Source organism: Podarcis raffonei, chromosome 10 (assembly GCF_027172205.1).
Source record: "Podarcis raffonei isolate rPodRaf1 chromosome 10, rPodRaf1.pri, whole genome shotgun sequence".
In the NCBI taxonomy this organism is placed as follows: Eukaryota; Metazoa; Chordata; class Lepidosauria; order Squamata; family Lacertidae; genus Podarcis; species Podarcis raffonei.
The window spans coordinates 43,785,264-43,809,478 of record NC_070611.1 but is presented as its reverse complement, the minus strand read 5'-3'; the positions used below and the strand labels follow the sequence as shown (position 1 = coordinate 43,809,478).

The window sequence follows — 24,215 nt, the reverse complement described above, 5'->3', positions numbered from 1 at the left end:
GAAATCAAAGCAGGTTTTATCCTTTTCTTACAACAGGAACACAAAGATGAAAGCTCTGGTTGTGCCCATTGTTGGCACCCTGACACTTCTCCTTTTCTTCCACCTCCTGCCCAGCAGCAGCTGTCAGAAGGCATTTCAGAATCACATTCAGGAGTGGAATTACAGAGAAGGAGGTAAGAGGTACTAGCAAGCCAAGGCAGAGGCAGGAGTCATTCGTAAGCTCCTTGAAGGCTGCGGCCTGTCCACATTTAGTTTTCTAACTCTGCAAGGCGCCCATGCGCACTGATCACACCGTCTTAATATGAAGAAGAACGTTTCTGATAAAGGCTTGTGTGAATTCTAGTTTCCTGCCCAGTCTTGAGTTCCTCACCAGTAGGGTTGCCATATTTCAAAAAGTGAAAATTCACACACAAAAGTTGTTGAGCTTTTCCCCAGACATTTCAGCCCTGACATATGTTTCTGACAACCAAATCTTGGTTATTATGGATGTATGGCAACCCTTCACACTACAGGAAGCCAAATATACAATGCTACAGTATTTGTGTACATGCAGGTATTGGGAGCTGAAATGCCACCTGGTGACTGTGAATGAGTCTTAGTACTATTGTTTTGCCTAAAGGAAGGGTGGGGGATCTCAACACCTGTCCTGCAGAAGAAGTACAGTCACATGCTTCCACCACAGAATTTTATCTTTGGATGAATGCGCTTACTACCCCAGATAGTGTATCAGTTGCAATTATTATTTGTGGGATGTGATTGCACAAGTAAAGTCATTAGGCTACAGTCCTCAATGAGATTTACTTCTAAGTAAACACACCTAGGTTCAGAGATGTAGCTAAAGAAAAATATCAAATTCAGAAATACAAATCCATGAATGGTGGGGGTTAAAACATTAGCGAGGAGCAGACAAAATATTAATAGAATAATATAAGCAGCAGTGAGAGCAACATTTAGGAAGGTTTTTGAACACCAGGGAAGCCGTCAGTGATGGGAAGGGTGAGGCTCTTTTGGGAGAGAATTTGAGAATTTCTCCATTTTCATAGGACTAGAAACCAGGTGTTGCAAAAAGCAAAAAGCAATCTTCGGGAACTGAATGTGCCAGATTTTGTGCACCTGGCTGCAATCCCACAGACACATACCTCTGGATTACATGCAAACATGTGTATATTTATAGTGATATTTAATCCATGAAGATTTAGGTGTACTGGAAGATAAAATAACTGATTAATGACTTGCTTCTCCCTCCCTGAATATTTTCTTTCCCCTCATTCTCACGTGAATTCTGATATTGCAGCAGATAAAGTGAATATCCAAGGCATAAAGAGTTTTACGCGCACACTGGAGAAGTGGGGGAACAGCATCTTTTGGCAAATGAAGCACTCTTTGCTGAGTCACCCTGATGCACTCCTGCCTGAACTTTCCAGGTAAGAATACGAGAGCAACGCTCGCCTTTTCTCCACTCTGCTTTCTCTGGAACAGAGAATTCCCCAGTGTTGAAACTCTTTATACCCCAAAGGGGAAGATTGGATGAGCAACTAGGATTTTAGCCTTAAAACTCTGTTAGTGATGGAGAGTCACTAGAAAGGGAAGAAATATGCCTGGGTTGTCCTAACTTCTTTTACCCCATAGCATAAATACAGACCAACTCTCAAAGTGATGAGCCCACTTTTTCTCATACCAGGGATACTCTGAAAAGGAGAGGGCATGGTAAATTCTGGATTGAGGGAGGGGAAAGTGAGGGAAGGCAGTGACTTGGAATAGAAACTCATGGAGGTACAGAAAGCTATCTGCATTAAACAACAGTATGGGTGTCATGAGCCTCAGTCCCAACTCACTGTGATTTACACCTGAATAAGCATGAGTATGATGTTTCATACATTTCATACATTGGTCCAAACTGGCTAGTTTTCAAGCATTTCAGTTTAATAACTGATATGCAATTCAAGGCAGGGGGCGGTCCTATTCCCCTTTAGGCAAAAATATTCTCTTTTATTTATCATCCAGATAGGATGGCGAAAGTTGAAGCAGAGCTTGGTGGGGAGAGGGGGGAGCAAAATGTCCTTAAAAACCCATCCCATCCCATTTTCAACAAAGCAGTTAGTAAAATTAACCCTACTTATATTTGGCAGAAACAATAAAAAGTGGGTTTTAATGGGGATACCAGAATGTTTCAGATCTGCTTGCTTATATTTTGAATCAGTTATGGCACCAGCTGTGAGCGTGAAAGACTCCCATGTGGACAACATGCTCTTAAAAGTGAGTGTAAAACTTAGCGTGAGTGGTAGTTAACTGTTCAAATGTCCCTAATGGGCTGTTTATATGGGAAGAAATGTCTACGTTAATATATAATAAATGTTGGTGCTAATATTTTTTCCAATGATTACACTGAATAATGTTTCTGTTAGATCATAAATGTTTTTAGCAGCAGTTTCTGTTTGCATCTGTGTTCAAAGGCGGCTTATACCCATAGCAAGGAGGAAAGTCCTCCGAACTCAGACTTACTGCTGATGCAGAGTAGACATCCCTAGGCCTGCCCTTTAAGAGGCTAGTGGTTAACAGCAGGACTCAGATGTAAGTCCCATTGGAATTACTCTGAGGTAATGAATGATTGCAGCCTAAGAGCGCTGTGTTCCAAAATGTCCTTGAGTCAAATCTCCACTCAGGTTGCCTCCAGGCTGCCACCCAAGTGCAACACATCAACTTTAAAGAAGAACTGGATTTTTTGCAGTTTGGAAAGTGATGGGGGAAATGTATTCAAAAGAGGTGTGTGTGTGAATGAATGACCAACAGGAAAATGTATAAACAGGATGAGTGTTAGTTTTCATATCACCACCTTGCAAACAACGCTATATAAATAATTACTACTTTTAGGGTATTTAATTGAAGAATCACCACCATCTATCCAAGCCTTGAAGTGGATTTCTCAAACTTGGTCAGACGAAGCTGCTAGATCTAATTATTTGTGCTGGTATATACTATTTTCTGCAGCGTTTTAACAGTTTGCTTGATGATGCCTTAACACAACTGTTAGTGTGCCTCATCCTAAGCATTGCGACCTGGCAGAGCAAGCCTCAAGCCCCCTTCTTATGGTCAAGTCACAATATGTCTACTCAGAAGTCCCACTGATCTCAATGGGATCTGCTCCTGGGTAAGGGCATATCAGATTGCAGCCTTACAGCCTTAAAAAAAGTCCGACAGGACTTAAAATATTTCTGCATACTCATCTCATGTTTTAAGTACATATTGCAGCTGAGGGCACTTAATGTGTGATGTGCCCTTAATTTCAATGGGTCCTATTGCAAAAATGAGTAAGGCTGGGCTAGGTCCAGTAGGCATGAGATTTGATGGGTCCCTGGGGAGGAATCATTGTTAGCACTAACACTGCAAAAGGCTTTGATCACCTCATATCAGTGGCAGCCTCCGACCACGCTGATTATTTATCATCACAACAGTTGTGCCACACATACAGGCTTCTGAACTGTGCTGACTGAATTGTGTTGAGTCGTACTGAGCAAAACTGGCAGTGAACTGCCATAATAATCCTGATCTGTATACATTCTTAATATTGATCTTCTTTGACCGGCAGCCTCCGGCCTATCTCTGAAGCAATTGACAATCTCCTGAAGCAAGTACTTTCCATGAAGAAGAGGCTGGCAGAGCTGAACGAGCGTCTCAATATCATGAGCAGGACCCTCTTCCCCATCCGCTACAAGGCCCAACGGAGCCAGAGGCTTGGCAGCATCCATCTGAGGAGGGTACCGCTTCAGCAAAGGAGGAGGAGGTACATGAGAAGGCATCTTCAGTGGAATTAGCTCTTCTCCAAGATGAAATTTTGCTCAATCTCTATTCCAGAGGTCCTCATCAGAAAGCTCAATAAAAGAAAGTTTTGACTAAAAGAAAATGTGTACAATATTATTACTGAAGGTTTCTCTCTCTTCCCCATGAATGGCAGTCATAAAGGGTGTTTACACGTTACGTTCAAGATGTCTACAAACTGTGTACACACAAAGTTGAACAGTACATGTGACGCCCAATAAGTGTTTGGTAGGTAGTAGCATGCATGCCGTTGCAGATCAGCCTAGTATCTGCAGAAGGATCTTTGTTTAAAGCAGGCATGGAAATTACAAGTCCCATCAGCCCCAGCAAACATGACCAATGACCAGGGATGGTGAGAGTGGCAATTTAGCAACATCTGGAGGTCAAAATGTTGCCCACTCCCTTTCCCCTTTGGCTGTGGCTTCCTACAGCCTACATATCCCTAAAACTCCTATGTATGAATAATTTCCTTCAGTTCCTTGCCTGAAAGAAAAGGCTTATTTCTGAGCACACAATTTGAGCTTTCTTACTTCAGAATTGGATTTGAAGAGGGTGTTTGGGAGAGGTGGTTTTCAGACAGTCTGAGCATTTCTGGTTAAGGATTATGAAGCTTCCATTTGAAATGATCCAGTATGAAATGAAAAGTACAAACATAATGATACAGAGAGTTGTCTTGTATGCATAGTACAATCCAAACAAAAAAAAAGTTTAACAGTTTCCTCTCCTAGCATCTCTTGCATGCTTTTTGCTTCTTTTTTGGACTAAACTTTTATGTTTTATATTCTCTCAAAAGACTTGTGAAATTCACAGTATGGTTCTTTCTTTAGTAGGTGCTGAAAGAAAGGCAGACATACAAAAGGAAATCACCATCCTCTCCCTGAACTCCTTTTAAAAATCCTATTAATGATTTTGCAACCTAGATACACAGTTGCCTTCTCCAGCCTATGTATATAATTGTCATCATCTTTCAACCCACTGACAGCTCCCACTCAACTCTCAGTGAAACTCATCAGGCCTTCAACTTCCTCCATGACTTCACCCTTAGAAACTTCAGCTTTTGCCAGTCCATCTTCTTGGAGCCAATCCGATGTATGCATTAATATAAAAAAGATGTTCTCTCTCTAAAGACCTTGAAACCCAATAAATTGTAGCCAATGTGCCTGTGAAAAGATTGTGAATTCACTCATTTCATATGTGCAGCACAAACTAAACCACTTCCCATGGATATACAGTGGTACCTCGGGTTACATACGCTTCAGGTTACATACACTTCAGGTTACAGACTCCGCTAACCCAGATATTGTACCTCGGGTTAAGAACTTTGCTTCAGGATGAGAACAGAAATCACGCGGCAGTGGCAGGAGGCCCCATTAGCTAAAGTGGTGCTTCAGGTTAAGAACAGTTTCAGGTTAAGAACGGACCTCCAGAACAAATTAAGTACTTAACCCGAGGTACCACTGTATGCCCTGGGGCGTGGGAGACTAAAGTCACCAATGGCTACTAGTCATTATGGCTCTGCACTACCCCCAGAATCAGAAGCAGTATCCCTCAGAATAACTTCTGCTTGGAAGAATGTATTGGTGGGTGGGTGTTTCTGGAGCCATGTCATGCTTGTAGACTTCCCATTGGCATCTGGTTGCCCACAGGAGAAACAAAATAATGTATTACAAGAGTGGGGAACCTCAAGCCCAGAGACCAAATATGGCCTCCAGACCTCTCTGTCTGGTCTTCAAGGTTTTCCCCAGGCCCCACCCCTCATCGGTTTTGCTTTGTGTCCTCCTCAAGTGCTTCCGCTTGGCTGGAATGGGTCCTTAAAGTGTCACGATGCCCGTTGCTTGCCTGAAAAGAGGAGGGAGAAATTAAGAGTGTGCAGAAACCTCTGCCTTCTGAGTGGCTGGAATGTAGGTGACTTATTTTGCCCCACTCACTTCGGGCCCAACCAATCACAGGTCCCCAGAAATTGCCCATAAGGCTGTTTGGCTGCAATAGCTCCCCACTCCTGTTGTATTAGATGTAGCTGAGATTCGGCGCCGGTGTCGCACCTCCACCCCGAAACAACCCAATGTGAACTGAGCATGCTCAGCATGCTTGAATGCTGGCTGACCGATGTGGGAGGAAACCGGGAGAGGAAATGAGAAAACCAGGAGAGGGAGACTGGATGTCTTTGAATCAGAATTTTGTTCCAAGGACTGTGTGCAACCTTTGCTAAACTCAATGGTGTATTCGTTGTAGTTGCCCCATATTTCAAGTGATACCTTGCTTGTTATAATACCATAATTCCTTTCTATGGGGTGGCGGGGAAGGCTGCAGCTCAGTGACAGAACAAATGGATCACACGCAAAAGGTTCCAGGTTCGATCTCTGGCATCTCCTTGAAGGGCTATGAAAGACCTCTGTTTTGGGGTTATCTACAGATCCATTGCCAGTAAGTGTGGGTGTGAACAACACTGAACTCAGATGGAGCAACAGTATGACTTGGTATTATGGGCCAACTTCCTGTGTTCGTGTTTATTGGTGGGGAAATTTCAAAATTAAATCTTTTCAGATTTTTAGTAAACATGTCCAGCAGCCGAGATTATAGGGGCGTGGAAGTGAAAAGGGACAACTAGATTTTAGTAGAACTAAATAGCTATACAGTATGTCCAATATTCCAAGATTATACAATCTCCTAAAATTACACAATAATCTTATAATTATACAATAGCAATTAGAGATGCATTGCAATGGATCAATGCAGATCTCTGCTGTGTTGCCAAAACTATTATTTCTGTGCACATACACAGGCAAATGAATTAGAATGCTCTGATATCTTCTTTTGGGGTGACTTAAATTGTGCTGTCCTTGAAGTTCCATTGCAGGTAATGGAACTTTCACACCTTTCTCTTGAAATGGCATAACCTTGAGTTTTCAGTGTTCCCAAATGCTTAGCTTGGTGTTCTTCCCAAGTGCCTTCTCCAGAGTGACCCTAGGAGCCAGTCCTCAGCGGCTGACTCATCTCCTTTCACTCCCAATTGGCTCCTCATCTCAGTGGTTAAAAACCTCACCTTTCATGCTGCTTGGGCAGCTCTAGGAGACAGGGACCCTTCAATCCCTCATGACCCCAGACCACTATACTGTACATGTGATTATTGGACATGGATTCATACATCATGCCCTTAAGATATGCATGCAAAAATGTTTTTAATGTACACTGAAAGGGCATGTGTGCTTGTATATACTCAACAAATACCTGCCTGACACATTCATGCATGAAGGAGTCAGAACTGGCCACTGGTCACCACCATGAATTTGCCACAATGTGTGACACAGTCCCCAGCAGTGTGCTTGCAGCAGATGCCCATGGCACAAATTTGCATGGTATTTGCATATATTTGTGGGAATGTTGTGGATAGTAGGAGAGGATATATTGATTAAATACAGTGGTACCTCAGGTTACAGACGCTTCAGGTTACAGACACTTCAGGTTACAGACACTTCAGGTTACAGACTTGGCTAACCCAGAAATAGTACCTCAGTTTAGAACTTTGCTTCAGGATGAGAACAGAAATCATGCTCTGGCAGCGTGGCGGTGGGCTAAAGTGGTACCTCAGGTTAAGAACAGTTTCAGGTTAAGAACAGACCCCCAGAATGAATTAAGTTTTTAACCCAAGGTACCACTGTATTATCCTTTCTCACTCACGCTAGTGAGTCAGTAGCAGAGTACATTCCCCAGTATATTGCAGGAAGCTAGTTGGTAGATTTGTTTGAATCTCTTCACTTAAGCAATCCAATCTGACTTGTCCAGATTGGGTTTGTTCCTAGTAAATTGCCCTTTAATCCCTCTTAAAAAGAATAAAGACACAACAGTCTTCTCTTAAAAGTAATAAGAAGTTTACTCACATTCAGTTCACAGTAGGTTCCCTGAAGGCAGGCTTTAGCTGGAAGTTACAGAAGAGAGTTTGAGTTCATCCCATATGGGGATGGAGTTCATGTGCTGCTGGCTGAGAGCCAGCAGACAGCAAAACAACATCAAGAGAAAAAATGGTGTCAAGAGTCAAGAGAGCATGGCATCAAGAGGAAGATGGCTGCGTGACCAGCCCTTTTATGGGGTTTCACATCTACCTGGTCACACACAGGGGGAGGATGCTCCAGACCAGGTGTGACAGGAAGTCCTCCTGGTTGGAGTAACATCCCCCTGTGTCCACTCTGAGCAAATGGGAAGTGTTGTGCTTGACTGCTCATCTTACATCCCACACCTGCCCCAAGAAACATTCATGAATGAAGGAGCCAGAACTGGCCACTGGTTCTCACCATGCATTTGCCACAATGTGTGACACAGTCGCCAGCAGTGTACTTGCAGCAGAGGCCCATGGCACAAATTTGTTGGGGGTCAATTTCGTCCGGGGGGTCCGGCACACTTCCTTTGCGCTCTGGTCTTCCCCCCTGGGACCTTTGACTCAGCAGAGCTTGTAAAACACAGCGGAACAGAAGCTTGAACGTTCTTCGTGCGAAGGCAATAACTCAGGCTGAAACGCAGCAGTCTCCTTATCTTAAAGTCTTTATTCCTTAGCAAAACACAACATCTATAAATCTCCTGGCGACAGTTCGCCCATGTTGCTCCTTTCTCCACGGAGCTAACACACACACTGACTGAGAGAACACAGAGAAACCACACCCTTCAGTGTTCTAAGCCCGCCCTCAGAATGTGAGGCGTCATCACTCAGAACTCTTAACCCTGTAAGTTCTGAGTCTCTCCTAACACCCCCTCTCGAATCACGTTCTGAGAGGACCTCTGAGTGTTCAACACCTTCCCCATTGCCTTCCGCCCCTTCCTGGCATCGTTGTTAGGCACCTGTTGAACCTCACAAACCTCAGGTTCGCACTGTGCGAAACCAACCCACGCATTTGTGACTTGAAACCTCTCAGGTGGAATTCCCTTTGTAGCCCGCGATGACCGCCTGGGCACAAACTGGGGTGCTCCTTTTGACCCACTGGGGCCAGCATGTGCGTCTTCCTCATCAGAAGACTCCCCCTCTGACTTGACACGTCTGTGAGCTTTCTCCATTATGCGCACAGGAGATGAGGGCTCACTCTTGGACACTCCCTTAACAACCTGTGGAGACGCCCTACTCTGTTCAGGGACCTGGTCTCCACCAGCAGGTTCAGGCTCTGGCTCTCCTTCCTCCTCAGAGTCAGACAGACAATCTGAGTGAACGTCAGAGCGCGCTTTGCGCCTTGCCCAACCATCCTGCTCAAAGAACTCAGCCTGTTTACTGACCAGAAGCTTGGTCTGATCGCCTTCTGGGTATGCAAATCTCCACCCTTTTGTCGCAGGCTCATATCCACAGAAGATCATTTCCTGGTACCTTGGACCACCCTCCTGCTGCAGAAACTTTGGTACAGGCACCATGGCTCTGCTACCAAAAGTGCGAAAGAAATGCACAAGCGGCTTCTGCTGATGAAGCAGGAAATACGGGGTGTCACCTACCACTGCATTGTAGCACCTGTTCATCGTGAAATTGGCTGTCTTTACCGCCTCCCCCCAAAAACTTTGAGGCAAACCAGAGTCATCCAGTAGGATCTCTGATGCTCGAACCAGAGCTTTACTCCTAAGCTCTGCCACGCCATTCTCCTGAGGAGAAGTCACCTTGTGACGTATCCCCCTCTGGCGAAAGAAACCCTTTAGAGCAGACCCAGTGACCTCTGAACCTCGGTCACATTTGAACCCCTGCACCTTGGTGGAGAACCTTAGTTCCACCTCTGCAACCCAATCTTTGATAAGTTGAGTTGCCTCCTCCTTTGTTTTCAGCGTGAACGCCCATGCGTTCTGCGTATAATCATCTGTCAGCACCATCAGCCACTTGGCCTTGCCCAGACTTGGCTGTGGCATATCAGAAAGGTCTGCATGCACAAGCTCAAAAGGCTTTGTGGTTACCCTCTCCACTCTGGGATAACTGCATCCCTTGCTCTTGGCTTTTCTACAAGCCCTGCAATTTAGGGTTGCACCACATTCTCTTACCTTGCACCCTTTGGTGCATTCTGATAACATCTGAACGTCCTCACAGGACCCATGTGACATTCTCTTGTGCCATACGCAAGCACACGACACATGAGTGTTCCCCACTCCCTTTTTCTCCAGTGGAGTTTCCAGAACAAAGAGGTTGTTCTGATTTTTCTCAACACGTACCAGTTGCTTCCCCCCTCTGGAAATTGTACAGACATTGTTTTCAAAACTCACTGAATATCCCTCCTGTAAAAGGCACGGTACAGATAGCAGGCAATGTTTTATCTCAGGGAGAACATAAACCTTCAATTCAGCCTGTAAGAAAGAGACAAACATGTTAGAAACATGGGTTACACGTCCCTTTGAACCTGTAGCAAATTTAACTGTTTTCTCAGTTGAAACAGCCTTGCAGTTCCACATTTGTCCATCAGGTGGCGCTGTTACCAAATGGGCATTCGCAGCCGAGTCAACAACCCAACGTAGGACTCTCCCCCCTCCGGAGTTGTCCTTCTTTGTTGCCTTAGCAACTGACTTCCTGCTGCCCCCGACCTTGGGGCGTTCGCTGCAGGTGGTCTCCAAAACAGCCATCGAAGCAGTCAGCTGATAAGCCGTCCCACGCCTGCTCCCTCTGTTGCCATGGAAACCCGGCTGGTTCCCATGGGAAGCGACCTTGGACACATCCTGCCCTGGCTCCCTTGCTCTCTGTGGGCAGTTGCGACGCAGATGGTCAGCCGATGCACAAACAAAACATCTCCTAGTGGAAAACTTTGCAAACTTGCCTTTGGTCTTCTCTGCCCCCCCAACCTTTCCAGCAGCACTCCTCCTTGAGGCTTTCCTGCCGTTGGGAAAATGGCTTTTGGCTTCTGCTGTGGTTTCTCTGCAAACCCCCTCCAGCTCCTGCCAAGCAGCCTGGGCACTCTCAAGACTCTTGGAATGGCCTGCACCCCCATTCTCTGGTGCAAAGTTCTCAGTGGAAGAGATAGCCACTGCAATTCTCTCCTCTTCTCTCAGCCGCTCTGCAGCATGCAGCTCACGTGTAGGGGCATTCCGGCAGCCCTCCAACACAGTCCCAGCCCCCTCTGGGCCTTCTGGGCGTCCCTCAGCCCCTCCTGGGCTTCCAGCCCCTTCTGGGTTTGGTGCCCCCTCAGAGCAATTCTCAGCCCCCTCTGGCCTGGCTCCCACTGTCTTCTTCAGTGCCTGCCTTCTCCCGGCCCAGGGCTTGCTCCCGTCCATCTTATTAAAAGGGATTGACGACTTCTGGCTGTCTGCCATGTCTCCCCGGGGCCCAGCCTACTTACGATACAGTAGCACCTCCCGGTCCGGCAGATCAGATCCTCCCAGCGAACTCTGGCTGGCACCAGCTACTCCTTAGCTGGCCTTTGGCTGCTCCTCAGCCTCTTTGCCTGCAGTCTCACTTCCCAGCGTCTCATCGGCTGGCCTCTGGCTGCAGCCTCCTCACACGCACGAACGTTCCTTATCTTGCTTGCTGATCTCCCATAACCTGTTGGGGGTCAATTTCGTCCGGGGGGTCCGGCACACTTCCTTTGCGCTCTGGTCTTCCCCCCTGGGACCTTTGACTCAGCAGAGCTTGTAAAACACAGCGGAACAGAAGCTTGAACGTTCTTCGTGCGAAGGCAATAACTCAGGCTGAAACGCAGCAGTCTCCTTATCTTAAAGTCTTTATTCCTTAGCAAAACACAACATCTATAAATCTCCTGGCGACAGTTCGCCCATGTTGCTCCTTTCTCCACGGAGCTAACACGCACACTGACTGAGAGAACACAGAGAAACCACACCCTTCAGTGTTCTAAGCCCGCCCTCAGAATGTGAGGCGTCATCACTCAGAACTCTTAACCCTGTAAGTTCTGAGTCTCTCCTAACAGATCTTTGCATATGTATGATCTTTGCATATATGAATATGAATATGTACAGTTGTCTCTGGGCAAAGAAAGATGGCATGTGGCTGGGGTCTCATATTTAAAAAAAAACAAAAAAGGTTTTTAAAAGGGAAAGGGGCAGGAAATTTGGGGCATGCCTAGTACAAAAGATCTGGGCTCAGGGGTCCTGTACCACCTTCTAACCACGTACACACAGGCAGTGATATGCATTCAGGCATGCTGTTACCACCACCTCATGCTAACATGGTTGCACACTAAACTTGGTTCCATGCTAATTCTTGCTCAGGCTTTCTGTGTAATTTCTTTGTAACCTCTGAAGCCACTCTGAGAACATAAGAAGAGTCTGCTGGATCAGGCCCATCTAGTCCAGCATCCTCTTCTTACAGTGGCCAACCAGATACCTGTGGGAAGCCCACAAGCAAGACCTAGCAGGCAACAGCACTCTCCCCTCCTGCGACTCCCAGCATACTGTCTCTGACAGGGGAGGGAGATCATAGCCATCAGGTCACCCCCTACCTGTCAGCTTTTGAATTGGATCCTGCTCCGAAATCGGAGCTCCTTTCCACCACCGTTTTAGGTTTTTTTTATTAATTGTAATAAATAATAATATTAATTATAGTTATTACATTTACATACTCTTTCCCCTCCTGCTTTGATCTTCACAACAACCCTGCCAGGTTGGCTCAGAGACTATGGCCAGCCCGAGGTCTGAGCGGGGATTTGAACTTTGATCTCCGGGGCGTCCTCGTCCTACCCTGTCACCCCTACTGTTGCGCCAGGAGAAGCTTTACCCGCTTTATTTCTGCCTGCCAAGCTGCTTCTAATAGTAATGGCACAGGAGCACAGCAATGGACAAAGAAAGCTTGGCGGCCTTCGTTTCTCCCCCGCCCTGGGCAACCCCCACTCCACATCCCACCCTCTCTCTCCAAGGGCAGCTGCGCTCGGCCCTTGGGCAAAAGATGCGCACTCCGCTGCCGCGCCTCTCCCGCCCGCTTTCCGTTCTTGAGCAACCGGGCAGGAAAAGGGCTGCCGCTCTCACTGCATAAATACTAGAGCCCCGACCGAGCGGACAGCCTGCTGCGCGGCGTTGACCCGTCCAAAAGCACAGCATGTTTGGAAATCCCACCAGGACGAGGCAGGTAGGAGGGAGATGCCCGGTCTCGGAGAGGAGGCGGGGTTGGGGGTCGCTCGCCTCGCCCTCCGGAGAGGGGCGACGAAGTGGAGCTGCTACCCGCCCCCCGCCTGGATCTGAGGCTTGTCAAGCGCAGCTTGGCTTTGTAGAAGGTCTGCCACTGGCTGCTGCTAGCAGCTAGACGGCTTCTTTTGACCCACGTCACTCTCACGTGGTGGCTTCGCTTCGCTTGCCAATGAACTTTTGGTGCATTCATTTATTTGCTTCTAGGAATGTCTCACGAAGCGCCTTGCGATCCGAGGCGCGCGCCACACAAGGGCCTGTGGAAACATGTCCCGGTCTGTGAACTTGGCAACTAACGCAGCCACATTGTTGGAAAGCTAAGCAGGACTGGGTTTGGTCAGGATCTGGATGGGAGACCATTCCAGGATGACAGGCGGGGGTCGACATACAAAACAAAAACACCACGAACAAAAACACCATACATACAAAAACACCACAAAGGCCCTCGGATTAGCTGAGATTCCTTCAATTGCAGGAAGGTGGAATGGATGACCCTTCCAATTCTACAGTTCTATAATTAAGAAGTGGATAGGGAGACATCTCATAATACTAGAACTCGGGACTCCCCAATGAAGCTGAAGTTCATGGAATCATAGAATTGTAGGAAGGGACCACAAGGGTAATCTAGTCCAACCCCCTGCAATTATGAAGGAATCTTTTGCCCAACGTGGGGCTCGAACTCACAACCCTGAGATTTAGAGTCTCATGCTCTACCAACAGATGGAAGAAATGACTTCATCACACAGAGACAAAGTTTCTGTGGATTTTTGTTCCCCCAACATGTAGCAGTGTCAACCAACTTAAAAGGTAAAGGGACCCCTGACCATTAGGTCCAGTCATGGCCGACTCTGGGGTTGCGGCACTTATCTTGCTTTACAGGCTGAGGGAGCCTGCGTACAGCTTCCGGGTCATGTGGCCAGCATGACTAAGCTGCTTCTGGCGAACCAGAGCAGTGCACAGAAATGCCATTTACCTTTCCGCCGGAGCGGTACCTATTTATCTACTTGCACTTGACATGCTCTCGAACTGCTAGGTTGGCAGGAGCAGGGACCGAGCAACGGGAGCTCACCCCGTCGCGGGGATTCGAACCGCCAACCTTCTGATCGGCAAATCCTAGGCTCTGTGGTTTAACCCACAGCGCCGGTGGCATCAAGAAAAGAAAAAAAGTTGCTGGAAAACATAGGAGGAGGGAGTTGCTGTTGCACTCAGATCCTGCTTGCAGGCATCTGGTTGACACTGTGAGAAGACGATGCTGGACTAGATGGGCCAGCCTGCTCCTCTGTTCTTATTATGCCAGCAGCCCTTACAGGAGGTGCCCCTCTTGAATCATGTGCCACAGAGATTTGAATTAGCAACCCATCTTGAGGCCTTCTCTTCTGGGAAGGGATAAATCCCCCCTTCCAAAAGATACCAACATGCCCATCTTCCAGAGAGAGTCTACAGTCTTTGTGTGCCTTTTTTCACTGAGACATCCCTGACACTTTTGCATCTTTTTGCTGATTCGCTCATCCCAGGAGCTCCCTGCCCCTATGCAGCCAGTAGCAAGGACCTTTGATATCATGGCTGCTGTCAGGCCCCCTTTTTTAATGGAAATATAAACAGTGCTTGTTTTTTCAGCACAGAAATGTAGGGCTGGACAGACAGCACCTGTCAAATTTTGTGTGTCATGCAGATGGGTAAAACACAAAACCCTCACTAAAAAAAAACCAAGGTGGAAATACACCTCACAGTATATCATTTCTCTACCCTAGGAAATGCTGTTAAGGGAGTGGAGTTGTGTGACACTTAGGTGGGGGGGGGAGGGAATTATTCACAATTATCTGTGGAGAAATCTTGCTATTTGTGTGTAGCATTTTACACGGCGTACTTATGGCAAAATGCATATCTTAAATCCCTTATAGCTCCCTGGGGTGGCCTTGTGGCCACAGCCATTCAGTAGAAATGAAATGGTTTGTTTTATAATGTGCATTTTGTCTTCCCTGTATGAAACTAATTGCAGACTGAAGAGTGTGAACATCCCAGTGCCGGTGCTCTGTGGCATGTGGTATTAGATCAAGCTGCGTTATGGCTACCCAAGGTCATAACTCTTCCTTCCCCGAAGGAAAGAATGCCAGTCACCTGCTGGCAGTGTTTCCTTCCTTTCCCCGAAGGAAAGAATGCCAGTCACAGCTGGCAGTGTTTTCTCCCAGCACTGCGTTAATTTGCATGTTCTTATCTGCCACTTATTTGTTACCGTTTGCATCCCATCCTTCCTGCAAAGAATTTAGGCTGCTGGTTTAGCTTCGCAGTGCCCTGTGTGGTAGATCAGAGTGAGGCATAAAGCCACGCTAGACAGGTTTGAAGTTGTTCTGTGTGTGTAAACATGGCACTGCCCCAGTCATGTGGAAATGGGAGGTGCATTTGTAAAAACAAAAGGGGTGTGTGGATTTGCACTGCAGAACCTTCCTCGAACCAAGGTCTGTGTGCAGCTGATCTCTGCATAACTCCTCTGCCCATGCAGTTTCCCCTCAGATGTAGTCAGAATACCAAACTGAACCTGCCTAAGAGAAGAGTACCTTGGGGAGAGGGGCTGTGGGCAGGTCAAGCATGGAAAGGAGACACGGCCAGCCCTACCACTGGGCAGCATGATCAGGCGGCAGATTCTAGGGGCCAGTAGCTCCTGGTTGTTCCTCCTGCTTCCTTTTTTTGACACACATCCTCTCCTGGGGCCCCTAATCTGGCCTGCTGCCTTCACTGCCAGTCCAGTCAACTTGTATAACTGGAACAGGGAATGCCTCAGACAGTAAAATGTCTTGGCTCAGTCTTGAGGGGGGGTTTAAGTTCCCTTCTCCCATGCATTTCTTTTGCTTTGGCAATTGGATCCTCCCCCCCCTACTTTTTTATTGGAGTAGGGAAGTTCTGGGCGCCAAAAGAGAACTTGTGTACAGAAGTACTTTTTCCCCAATACCACTTCATGGTCCCAATGAAAATTTCATCTCCCTTTTCTCTGCCTCTCCAATGCTGCAATTGGCTCACCAGTTAAATTTCCACATACTGTATACTTATTTGAAGATGGCGATCATATCTCTGCTCAGTCTCCTCTTTTCTAGACTAAACATACCCAACTCCTTCAAGTCCTTCAAGGCTTAGTTTCCAGACCCTTGATCATCTTGGTTGCCATCCTCTGCACATGTTTCAGCTTGTCAACATCCATCTTAAATTGTGGTGCCCAGAACTGGACACAGTATTCCAAGTGTGGTCTAACCAAGGCAGAATAGAGTGGTACTATCATTTCCCTTGAACTGGACACTATACTTTTGTTGATACAGCCTAGAATAGCATTGCTTTTTTGCTGTCAAATCACACTGTTGAGCTTGTGGTCTACTAAGATTTTTTTTCACATGTACTCACGGCAAGCAGGTGTCCTCCATCTTGTATTTGTGCATCTGGTTCTTCCTGCCTAGGTCCCTATTGAAATTCATTTTGTTAGTTTGGGCCCAGTTCACCAATCTGTTAGGGTAGTGTCATGTTGAATCCTGATACATACAGTCTTCTGTGGCACTAACTACCCCTCTCAGTTTGGTGTCATCTGCCAATTGGATGAGCATTCCACACACACATCCCAATGAATGAGCTTCAGATATGTGCTTTCTCCTCACTAAATGATACTAAATACAGGCTAAAGTACAAAGTGCGCAATGTTGTTCTAGTTAAATGAAGTCTACATTTTGAATGCTACAGCCATACTTTCAGCATCTGTTCTATTCCTTGAAGGGATAGCTGGTCTTTGAATAGCAGGGCTGTTTAAGGGGTGCTGCAGGAATCAACTTTGCCTCGTGAAGGCATGCATGGGTTGCGTCTGTCAAGGAATTTATTATCTAACTTTTGTGTTCCCATGAGGAAAAGAAGCCGAACTATGAGGGAAAAGAATACGAAGCAGGAAAGTTTGCTACTATTGAGCACAATGGAGAAACATTTGATGCTGCCTGTCTTGAAGCTGTGGCAAAACTATATAAATACTTTGAAGGAAGCAACAACCAAGGTGAACAGCTTTAGATACCTTCTTCACATCCACCTTAATTCAGCTGCTTAATTGTTCATTATCTAATCCTTGGGGGGAAAGACAACATGAACATGTATTTGTTCATATTTGTCATTTTGTGAGTGTCTCAGAAAAGTGGAGTCTTTGATCTGCATTTCTTTTTCAGGGGCTAAGATGAGTGTGGTAGATCCAGTGTGTATCACTGCATTGCTTGCGGATGATGGGTCACTGCAGCTGAAGGTGAAAGTCTCGCTACAGATTCCAAGCCAGTTCCAGGCCAGTCCTCCTTCACCCGCTGATAAGAGCATCCAGATTGAACAGAGAGGGGAAACGGCTGTTTTCTTCATGTAGGTTTCTTAAGCCGGTTGTGTAACTCTAAAGCCAACCTGGTTCCCTCCAGGTCTTGTTGTGCCACAACTCCCATCATCACTAACCATTGGCCATGAGAGTTTACACGTCCCCTCTCAACATGTCGTGATATTGACCACGCACCCACACACCCAATGCCTAGCAGTTACAGTCAAACCTCGGAACTTGAACGGCTCCGTTGCCGAACATTTCAGTTCCCAAATGCCGAAAACCTGGAAGGAAGTGTTCCAGTTTTCAAACATTCTTCAGAACTCGAACGTCCAACACAGCTTCTGCTTGAGTGCAAGAATCTCTTGCAACCAACCCGAAGCCGCATCTTGGAACTCGAAAGTTTCAGAACTCAAACGATCTTCCGGAATACAGTGGCAGTACACATTAGTACTAGATATTTAGGAATGCCCTGTTAGAGTGACTCTGAATCACCATGCTCAGAATGCTATTTCTGTTAGCAACACTAGGGAGAATGAGAGCAGGATGGGTCTGTAGTTTGCCAGTTGTCCCAGTCAAAATATGTACCCAAACACTAGGCTTTGTGGTTGAATGTTAGCTTCTGTCTTCCTTTAAAGCTGCTCATACATCCCTGGGGGAGGTGTCCCCCATTCTGCAAGAACCCTGACTTTCAAATACCCAAGGCTGAGGCCTAGAAACTCTTTTAGTTGAGCTACGGCTCTGAGCCAGTAAGATGTTATACAGCAGCTGTCCATCAATGTCTAGAGTGCTAAATCCATTAGTAGCCCAAACAGATGTATCGAGAATTGATAGCCTGTCATTTCTGATGTGTCAGTTCCTTTGAACCAAGCTGAGAGATCTTGAATGAATTTGGCCTGCCACTTTCAGTTGGCGAGCATGTTTATGCACACTCACTTCCCGAGGGGGGGGGGGCGATACAGCAGATCATTCAGCCCAAATGGCCTTTGGGTGTCACTCTGGTGTCAAGGGAAAGCAAAACTTTATTGCAATTCCTGCGATGAAGTCGGCTGTCAAGGACCACATTTCAAAAAGTAAGCCTCTCTTTGTCAACGCAAGGGGACTGGGAATCCACTCTAATTCTCCAGGCGCAGCGAGGGGAATATGAAGAGGAGGCTTCTGTTGTTCATTCTAAATGTCTGGCACAAAATGTCATGTTGGGCTTTGGGAGCAAATTTCCCTTTGTGGCAGTTGCCTTAACCACAACCACTCTTTATGCTATTATGGTAGATGAGGTTCCCTTGACTGACATCTCTGGAAATTGCCACTAAAGACACATATTGATTCTAACCATGACTGACACCTGGGCAAATAGAATTTGATCCTCTTTTACCAAAGTCCCAAGAAAACAAAAATGTAAAAAAAAGGGGGGGGGTTAACGGATGTGGTTGTATAGTCTTTTTTGTTTCGTTTCTTCACACACAGTAACCATTTTGGATGCTCTTCTGATTGAGCCATTGTGAACATATTTAAGGTGTTATCTGTGTTGAAGGGAACCCAGTACCATTCTGCTCAACTTTCTGCTGAGGACACAACTTAGAAATGAACAGGAGCACAATGATGCTCTTATGCAACTCTCCTTCCTTTCAGTAGGGCTTGTGCATGAGAACATCCCAGTGCGTTGTATCCCATGGGCCAGATCTGTCTTATTTCCTGCTTGGCCACCTCTAATGGCACTTGAAATCTGCCACCTCCTTTGCCTTGAGATCTGCTTCTGGGGCACACTACAGAAGGGCACTTGCAAATCTAACAAATCTAATTTAAAAACTCTGCTTGGATTATTCTTTTTCCTCTTCTGCAATTACACTCAGGGACTGGTCTACACACCACCCTCTAATTTTTCCATTTGTTTTTATTGTTCTCTTGTTTTTTCTTTGTTCACAGGACATTTCACGGCAATGCCAAAGGAGAGAACTATAAGAATTATGCAGCTCAGCTGAGATCTGCAGTAGGAACTGAGAAAGCTGACCACAAAGAGCTATATATTTTCAGCAGCTATGATCCCCAAAACAAATCCTTCGGGAATCGCCATGAGGTTTCACTGCAGAAGAAGTGAGCAGTCCAAAAACAAGAAAGATACCCCAATTGGGGAAGGTGGAAGAAGGAGGAAAATATCCACAGGTGCTATAGAAAGCTGATGTGTGTTTTGAAATTTACCCAGCATGTTTTGAGCATATTGCTTTTTATCAAAGGTTGTTCCAGCTTTGCTGCTTTCTTTCATAAGCCATGAGTTGCATTTCTTGGGCTGTTTCCCATCCAAAACAGAATAGCAGAAGTAAAATACCATTAATAAAGAGAAATGCACTCAAAAAGCATTGGGTGAACCCAAAAATAAATACCGTAAATCAGTGGAGGGTTTTTTCTGACACCAAAACAAGTTTACCTCATTGTTGATAGGCTGTTCGCATTCTACTATCCCACCTTAGTTCAGAATCTAAATAAAAACTGTATCAGTAATAGGGGGAAAGGTCCTTAGTCTGAGCTTGCATGTTCCTACTGTCCTTTGGTTGTGACCTCAACAATGTCAGCTAGATCTCTCCCAAAGTTGTCCAGAGGGATAATAAGGCAGCTGTACTTACAAGCCAGTAAAACTGGCACCTGTTAACAGATTGGTATTTCCTGCAGCAGTGTCAGCCTGTTACACTCATCTGACTTGGGAGTTAATTTCTATCCTTAGTCCAAGTCAACCCTAGAGGCTGCTTTCAAGTAAGGTACACTGACAGTGCAGTACACAAACCCCTGAAATGGGTGTTCTTGTCCTTGGAGCCATGTTTGCATTAGAATTAGTAGAAGCTGCATCACTGGCAACAGCAACTATCACCAGCTGCCATTGTGTCATTAGGTAAGGCTCATGTGGCATTGGAAAGGCATTTGGGGCAAGTACATCTTTAGGTTGTGTCTAAATGCCAACAGCCTATTTATTTGGAAATGCCTAAGCTTTTCTTAACTTCAGTCTCCTTTTACAATCATGGATTCATATGGTTAGAAGGTACCTGGAGAAGTCATCTTTCTTTTCGTAAATCTGCCAAAGAATAAAATAAACTAAAATTGGAATTGACGAGTTTTCTCAGGATGATGGAATGCATGTGTGACATCTTCCATTGGTCTAGTGGTGGTGGCACTCACTATTCTTCTGATAGAAAATGCTCTGCAGGAGCAGGGAGAGGAAAAATGGGGGCTCAAGGAGGGTCAGTTGGGGTGGGAGTGATAAATGATCTTATTTTCATCTGAGCAATGTTGGAGGGTATGGTATCCCCATATAGTGCTCTAATGGAGACCTTTGCTCTGCATTACTTTTTATTCCCCCCTTTTGAAGCGAGAGGCTCACCTCAGACTGAAGGATGAAGGACCTCAGTCCAAGCTATGATCTGACTACTGCATTTAAGCCCTGGATCACTTTGTACCTTATAACTCTTTGTTTCCTGGAATGCTTGCTGAGATGTCTTAATGGATCACCCACCCTTTTGCCAAAGCCTTTCAGCTTCTGAAGAACTGTGCAATTTTCTACCTAAATATGGATATGAAGGGCTGTTATTAAGCACATTTTAAAAATAATAATAAAAACAAATATAAAACACATGTTTTGAGGGTGTAACTGCATCCATCAGAAGTATAATTTTGCGGAACAAACTAATAGTTTAGGTGTCCAAAATTAGTGCCAAAGCGACAACTTGAAACCTGAGGTGGTGCACATATGCATTCCTTTGACATCTCTGTTTGCGGGTGACAAGGTTTCTGCAGTGGAATGTCAGACGGGGCGCAGCAGCAGTCTGATGCATGGAGTCCTGGTGGAGAGGAAAGCCATGCACTTCAGTCCCAGAGGAAATGCAAAAGGTTCCTTTCCAGATATTAGGAGACACAGCAGAAAGCAGAAACCTCACTGCACTTCGGCTTCCAGGGCCAGCCAAAACATTAGGTAGAAGAAATTGGAGGGGTAGAAGAGCAGATGTTCATCTTCAGATCCCCCAGACTATTCCCCCTCTGTTGGAAGGTAGAGCTCTCTGTGTGCCTCAGGTTTCCTAAGCTAGCTTGCTACCCAACAAAATGCTGCCCTGTTGCCAGAGTTGAAGTAAGGTTCAGCTGTCAGTCAGGCTGACTTCTATATGTGCCACAGGAGGCACTGTCTTGGGAAAATCATCTGGGACCAGCCCTACAAACTTCTCTATCTCGTTGTGGCACAGCTATCTTCAAGAATTGGTTCTTTCTTCCCCACTGCCTGCATGCCTTAAAGTGAATCCAACTCGCAACTTAACTTCTAATGTGACACACTTAGTATTTCACCTGAAGATATATGGCCTGAAGACGAGCAGAGTAAAAAAGACTTTAATTAAATAAATAAGGAGGGAAATCTCAAAGCTGTTGCCATCTTAGTCTATAGGATACTGTTTGGGGGAGCATTCTCATACCTGAAGGCATTGCTTTTAGGATCAGGATCAGGTGAAAAGGAAGCACTTTTCATTCAGCACATAATTAAGGCTGTATGCAAACATATCCCCCTCCAGGAGCAGATTTTTCTCCTATGGTTTGAATTCTGCTTCTCCCCATCATTGCTTCACTATAAGTTGTTGTATTTGCTTCACTGGCTGAAAATCCAGTCTAGAATTTTATCTTACACACACACACACACACACACACACACACACACACACACAGCACTACCCCTTCATATGTGCTTGTAGATTATTTTATTTTTTTTGAAAAAGCTGATCTGTGAGGCCAATAATGGCTTTGTTACTGATACATGGTCCAGCCAGTCAGAACTCTGAACAACCTGATGGGAGCTGGGAGTGGTTGCCGCAAGGGCCAGCACTCTGCACTGCCTCATATTATAAGCACAGAAAAGCATGAGTATCCCTAAGTAACATGGCAGCCTTAGCATCTCTGTGTTACTTTTCTCCAAGGTCATTAGCGTGCACTGATCTTTCCTCACATGTCACAAAACATGAGCAACATGTCCTCCTGCAGCAGGTTGGCACCCACCATGCTCATGTTATTTCAATGCAAATTATGTTCACTACCTTGTTACAATATGTAGATTGGCAGGAATTCTCTGGCTCCTGATATTTCCAGTGCCTGGCTCGATTCTGAATAATTTGTCCTCCTTTGTTTGAAGATGGAAGATTACAGTTTAATTGTAAAGTGTTTTTTCAACAATGGAGCTCCGTAGAGCTATTACACCTAGTTAATTAGCACCTATCATTCATTTTCCGTAGCAGAGGAGCGAGTTCCTCTATTGTGTGAACACCTGTTCTGAATGGATATGTGCATCTGGCAAAGGACTATCCTAAAACACTGAGCTTATATGATGCAGCACGTGCTTCTAATACTCTAGGCAGAAGCGAGAAACACCGAAAACTGCGGTCGCCATCCATGTAAATCAGGGGTAGGCAACCTAAGGCCTGGGGGCTGGATGCAGTCCAATCGCCTTCTCAATCCGGCCTGTGGATGGTCCGGGAATCAGCATGTTTTTACATGAGTAGAATGTGTCCTTCTATTTAAAATGCACCTCTGGGTTATTTGTGGGGCCTGTGTAGTGTTTTTACATGAGTAGAATGTGTGCTTTTATTTAAAATGCATCTCTGGGTTATTTGTGGGGCATAGGAATTCATTCATATTTTCCCCCAAAATATAGTCTGGCCCACCACATGGTCTGAGGGTCGGTGGACTGGCCCGCGGCTGAAAAAGGTTGCTGACACCTGATTTAAATTGATTGATAAACAGGTTCAGAAAGGCTAAAAAGGCAAATTTCTTCTAACTACACATAGTTATGGAATTCACTGCCACAGGGTATGGTGATAGCCACTCGCTTTAAAGCAAGATTATAAAAACATTTCTTGGGGGGTAAGTCTATTTGTGGCTAACAACCAGGATAGCTAAATGGCCCTTCCTTGTTCCAGCGGCAGCATCCTCAAAACCCCAGCTTCTGGGAGGATGCAAACAATGGAGAAGGACTGTTGCTTCCTTGACCTGCTCATGGACTCCCAGGAAGCATCTGATTGGCCATGCCTAGAAACAGAATGCTAGATGAACCCCTGCACGATTCATCTGAACTATTCTTACATTTTTAGATTTCCCTGGAGAGAAGAAACAACTGGCTTTTGTCTACAATGTGCTTCTGTTCTTTGCTGCTACGTCTGTGCCCTTATGGTGTGAAGGTGGGGATTTACTAGAATTCGTCACTGTAATAAGCCTCTGCCTTCCTCACAACCTTTGCACAGCTCTTATGCAAACACAACAAAAAGCCTCGCTAGAGAATGTGCAGCTTCTCCCATCCCTTTTCGGTTCCCTAAGCAAGTGGTGCTGATGTAAAACAAAACAAAACGTAGAACAGAAAAGAGGCAGGGCCTTTGGCTCCACGCATTTAGGCTTGTAAAACACACGCAGGCCAGGGATTGCACAGGTTGGGCTTATGCAATGGGGATGAACATGGTCAATATCTGAGTACATCCTCTGCTTTGCAGCATCCTCCACCCCTCACCCCGGATCATCACACTAGGTTAAATCCCTTTTGCTGTCCTTATATGGCACAGAAAGACCAGACCTTCCCCTCCTCCTGATCTGCTTGGGAAGAAACGGTTAAAATAATAGAAATCTTAGAGTCGGAAGAGGGACACAGGTGGCGCTGTGGGTTAAACCACAGAGCCTAGGACTTGCTGATCTGAAGGTCGGCGGTTCAAATCCCCGTGACGGGGTGAGCTCCCATTGTTCGGTCCCTGCTCCTGCCAACCTAGCAGTTCGAAAGCACATCAAAGTGCAAGTAGATCAATAGGTACCTCTCCAGCGGGAAGGTAAACGGCATTTCCGTGCGCTGCTCTGGTTCGCCAGAAGCGGCTTAGTGATGCTGGCCACATGATCCGGAAGCTGTACGCCGGCTCCCTCGGCCAGTAAAGCGAGATGAGCGCCGCAACCCCAGAGTCGGTCATGACTGGACCTAATGGTCAGGGGTCCCTTTACCTTTACTAGAGTT

The 24,215-nt window shown here is 45.9% G+C and overlaps 1 protein-coding gene across 1 annotated transcript; it reads left to right on the top strand.

The window, feature by feature from the left end:
* The first annotated feature begins 12,645 nt into the window (after window positions 1-12,645).
* HEBP1 (heme binding protein 1) lies at window positions 12,646-19,695 on the top strand. Its single transcript, XM_053406572.1, has 4 exons — window positions 12,646-12,835; window positions 16,780-16,912; window positions 17,079-17,259; window positions 19,133-19,695. The coding sequence occupies exons 1-4, from the start codon at window positions 12,806-12,808 to the stop codon at window positions 19,302-19,304; spliced, it is 516 nt and encodes a 171-aa protein (XP_053262547.1). The 5' UTR covers window positions 12,646-12,805; the 3' UTR covers window positions 19,305-19,695.
* The last annotated feature ends 4,520 nt before the right edge of the window (window positions 19,696-24,215 follow it).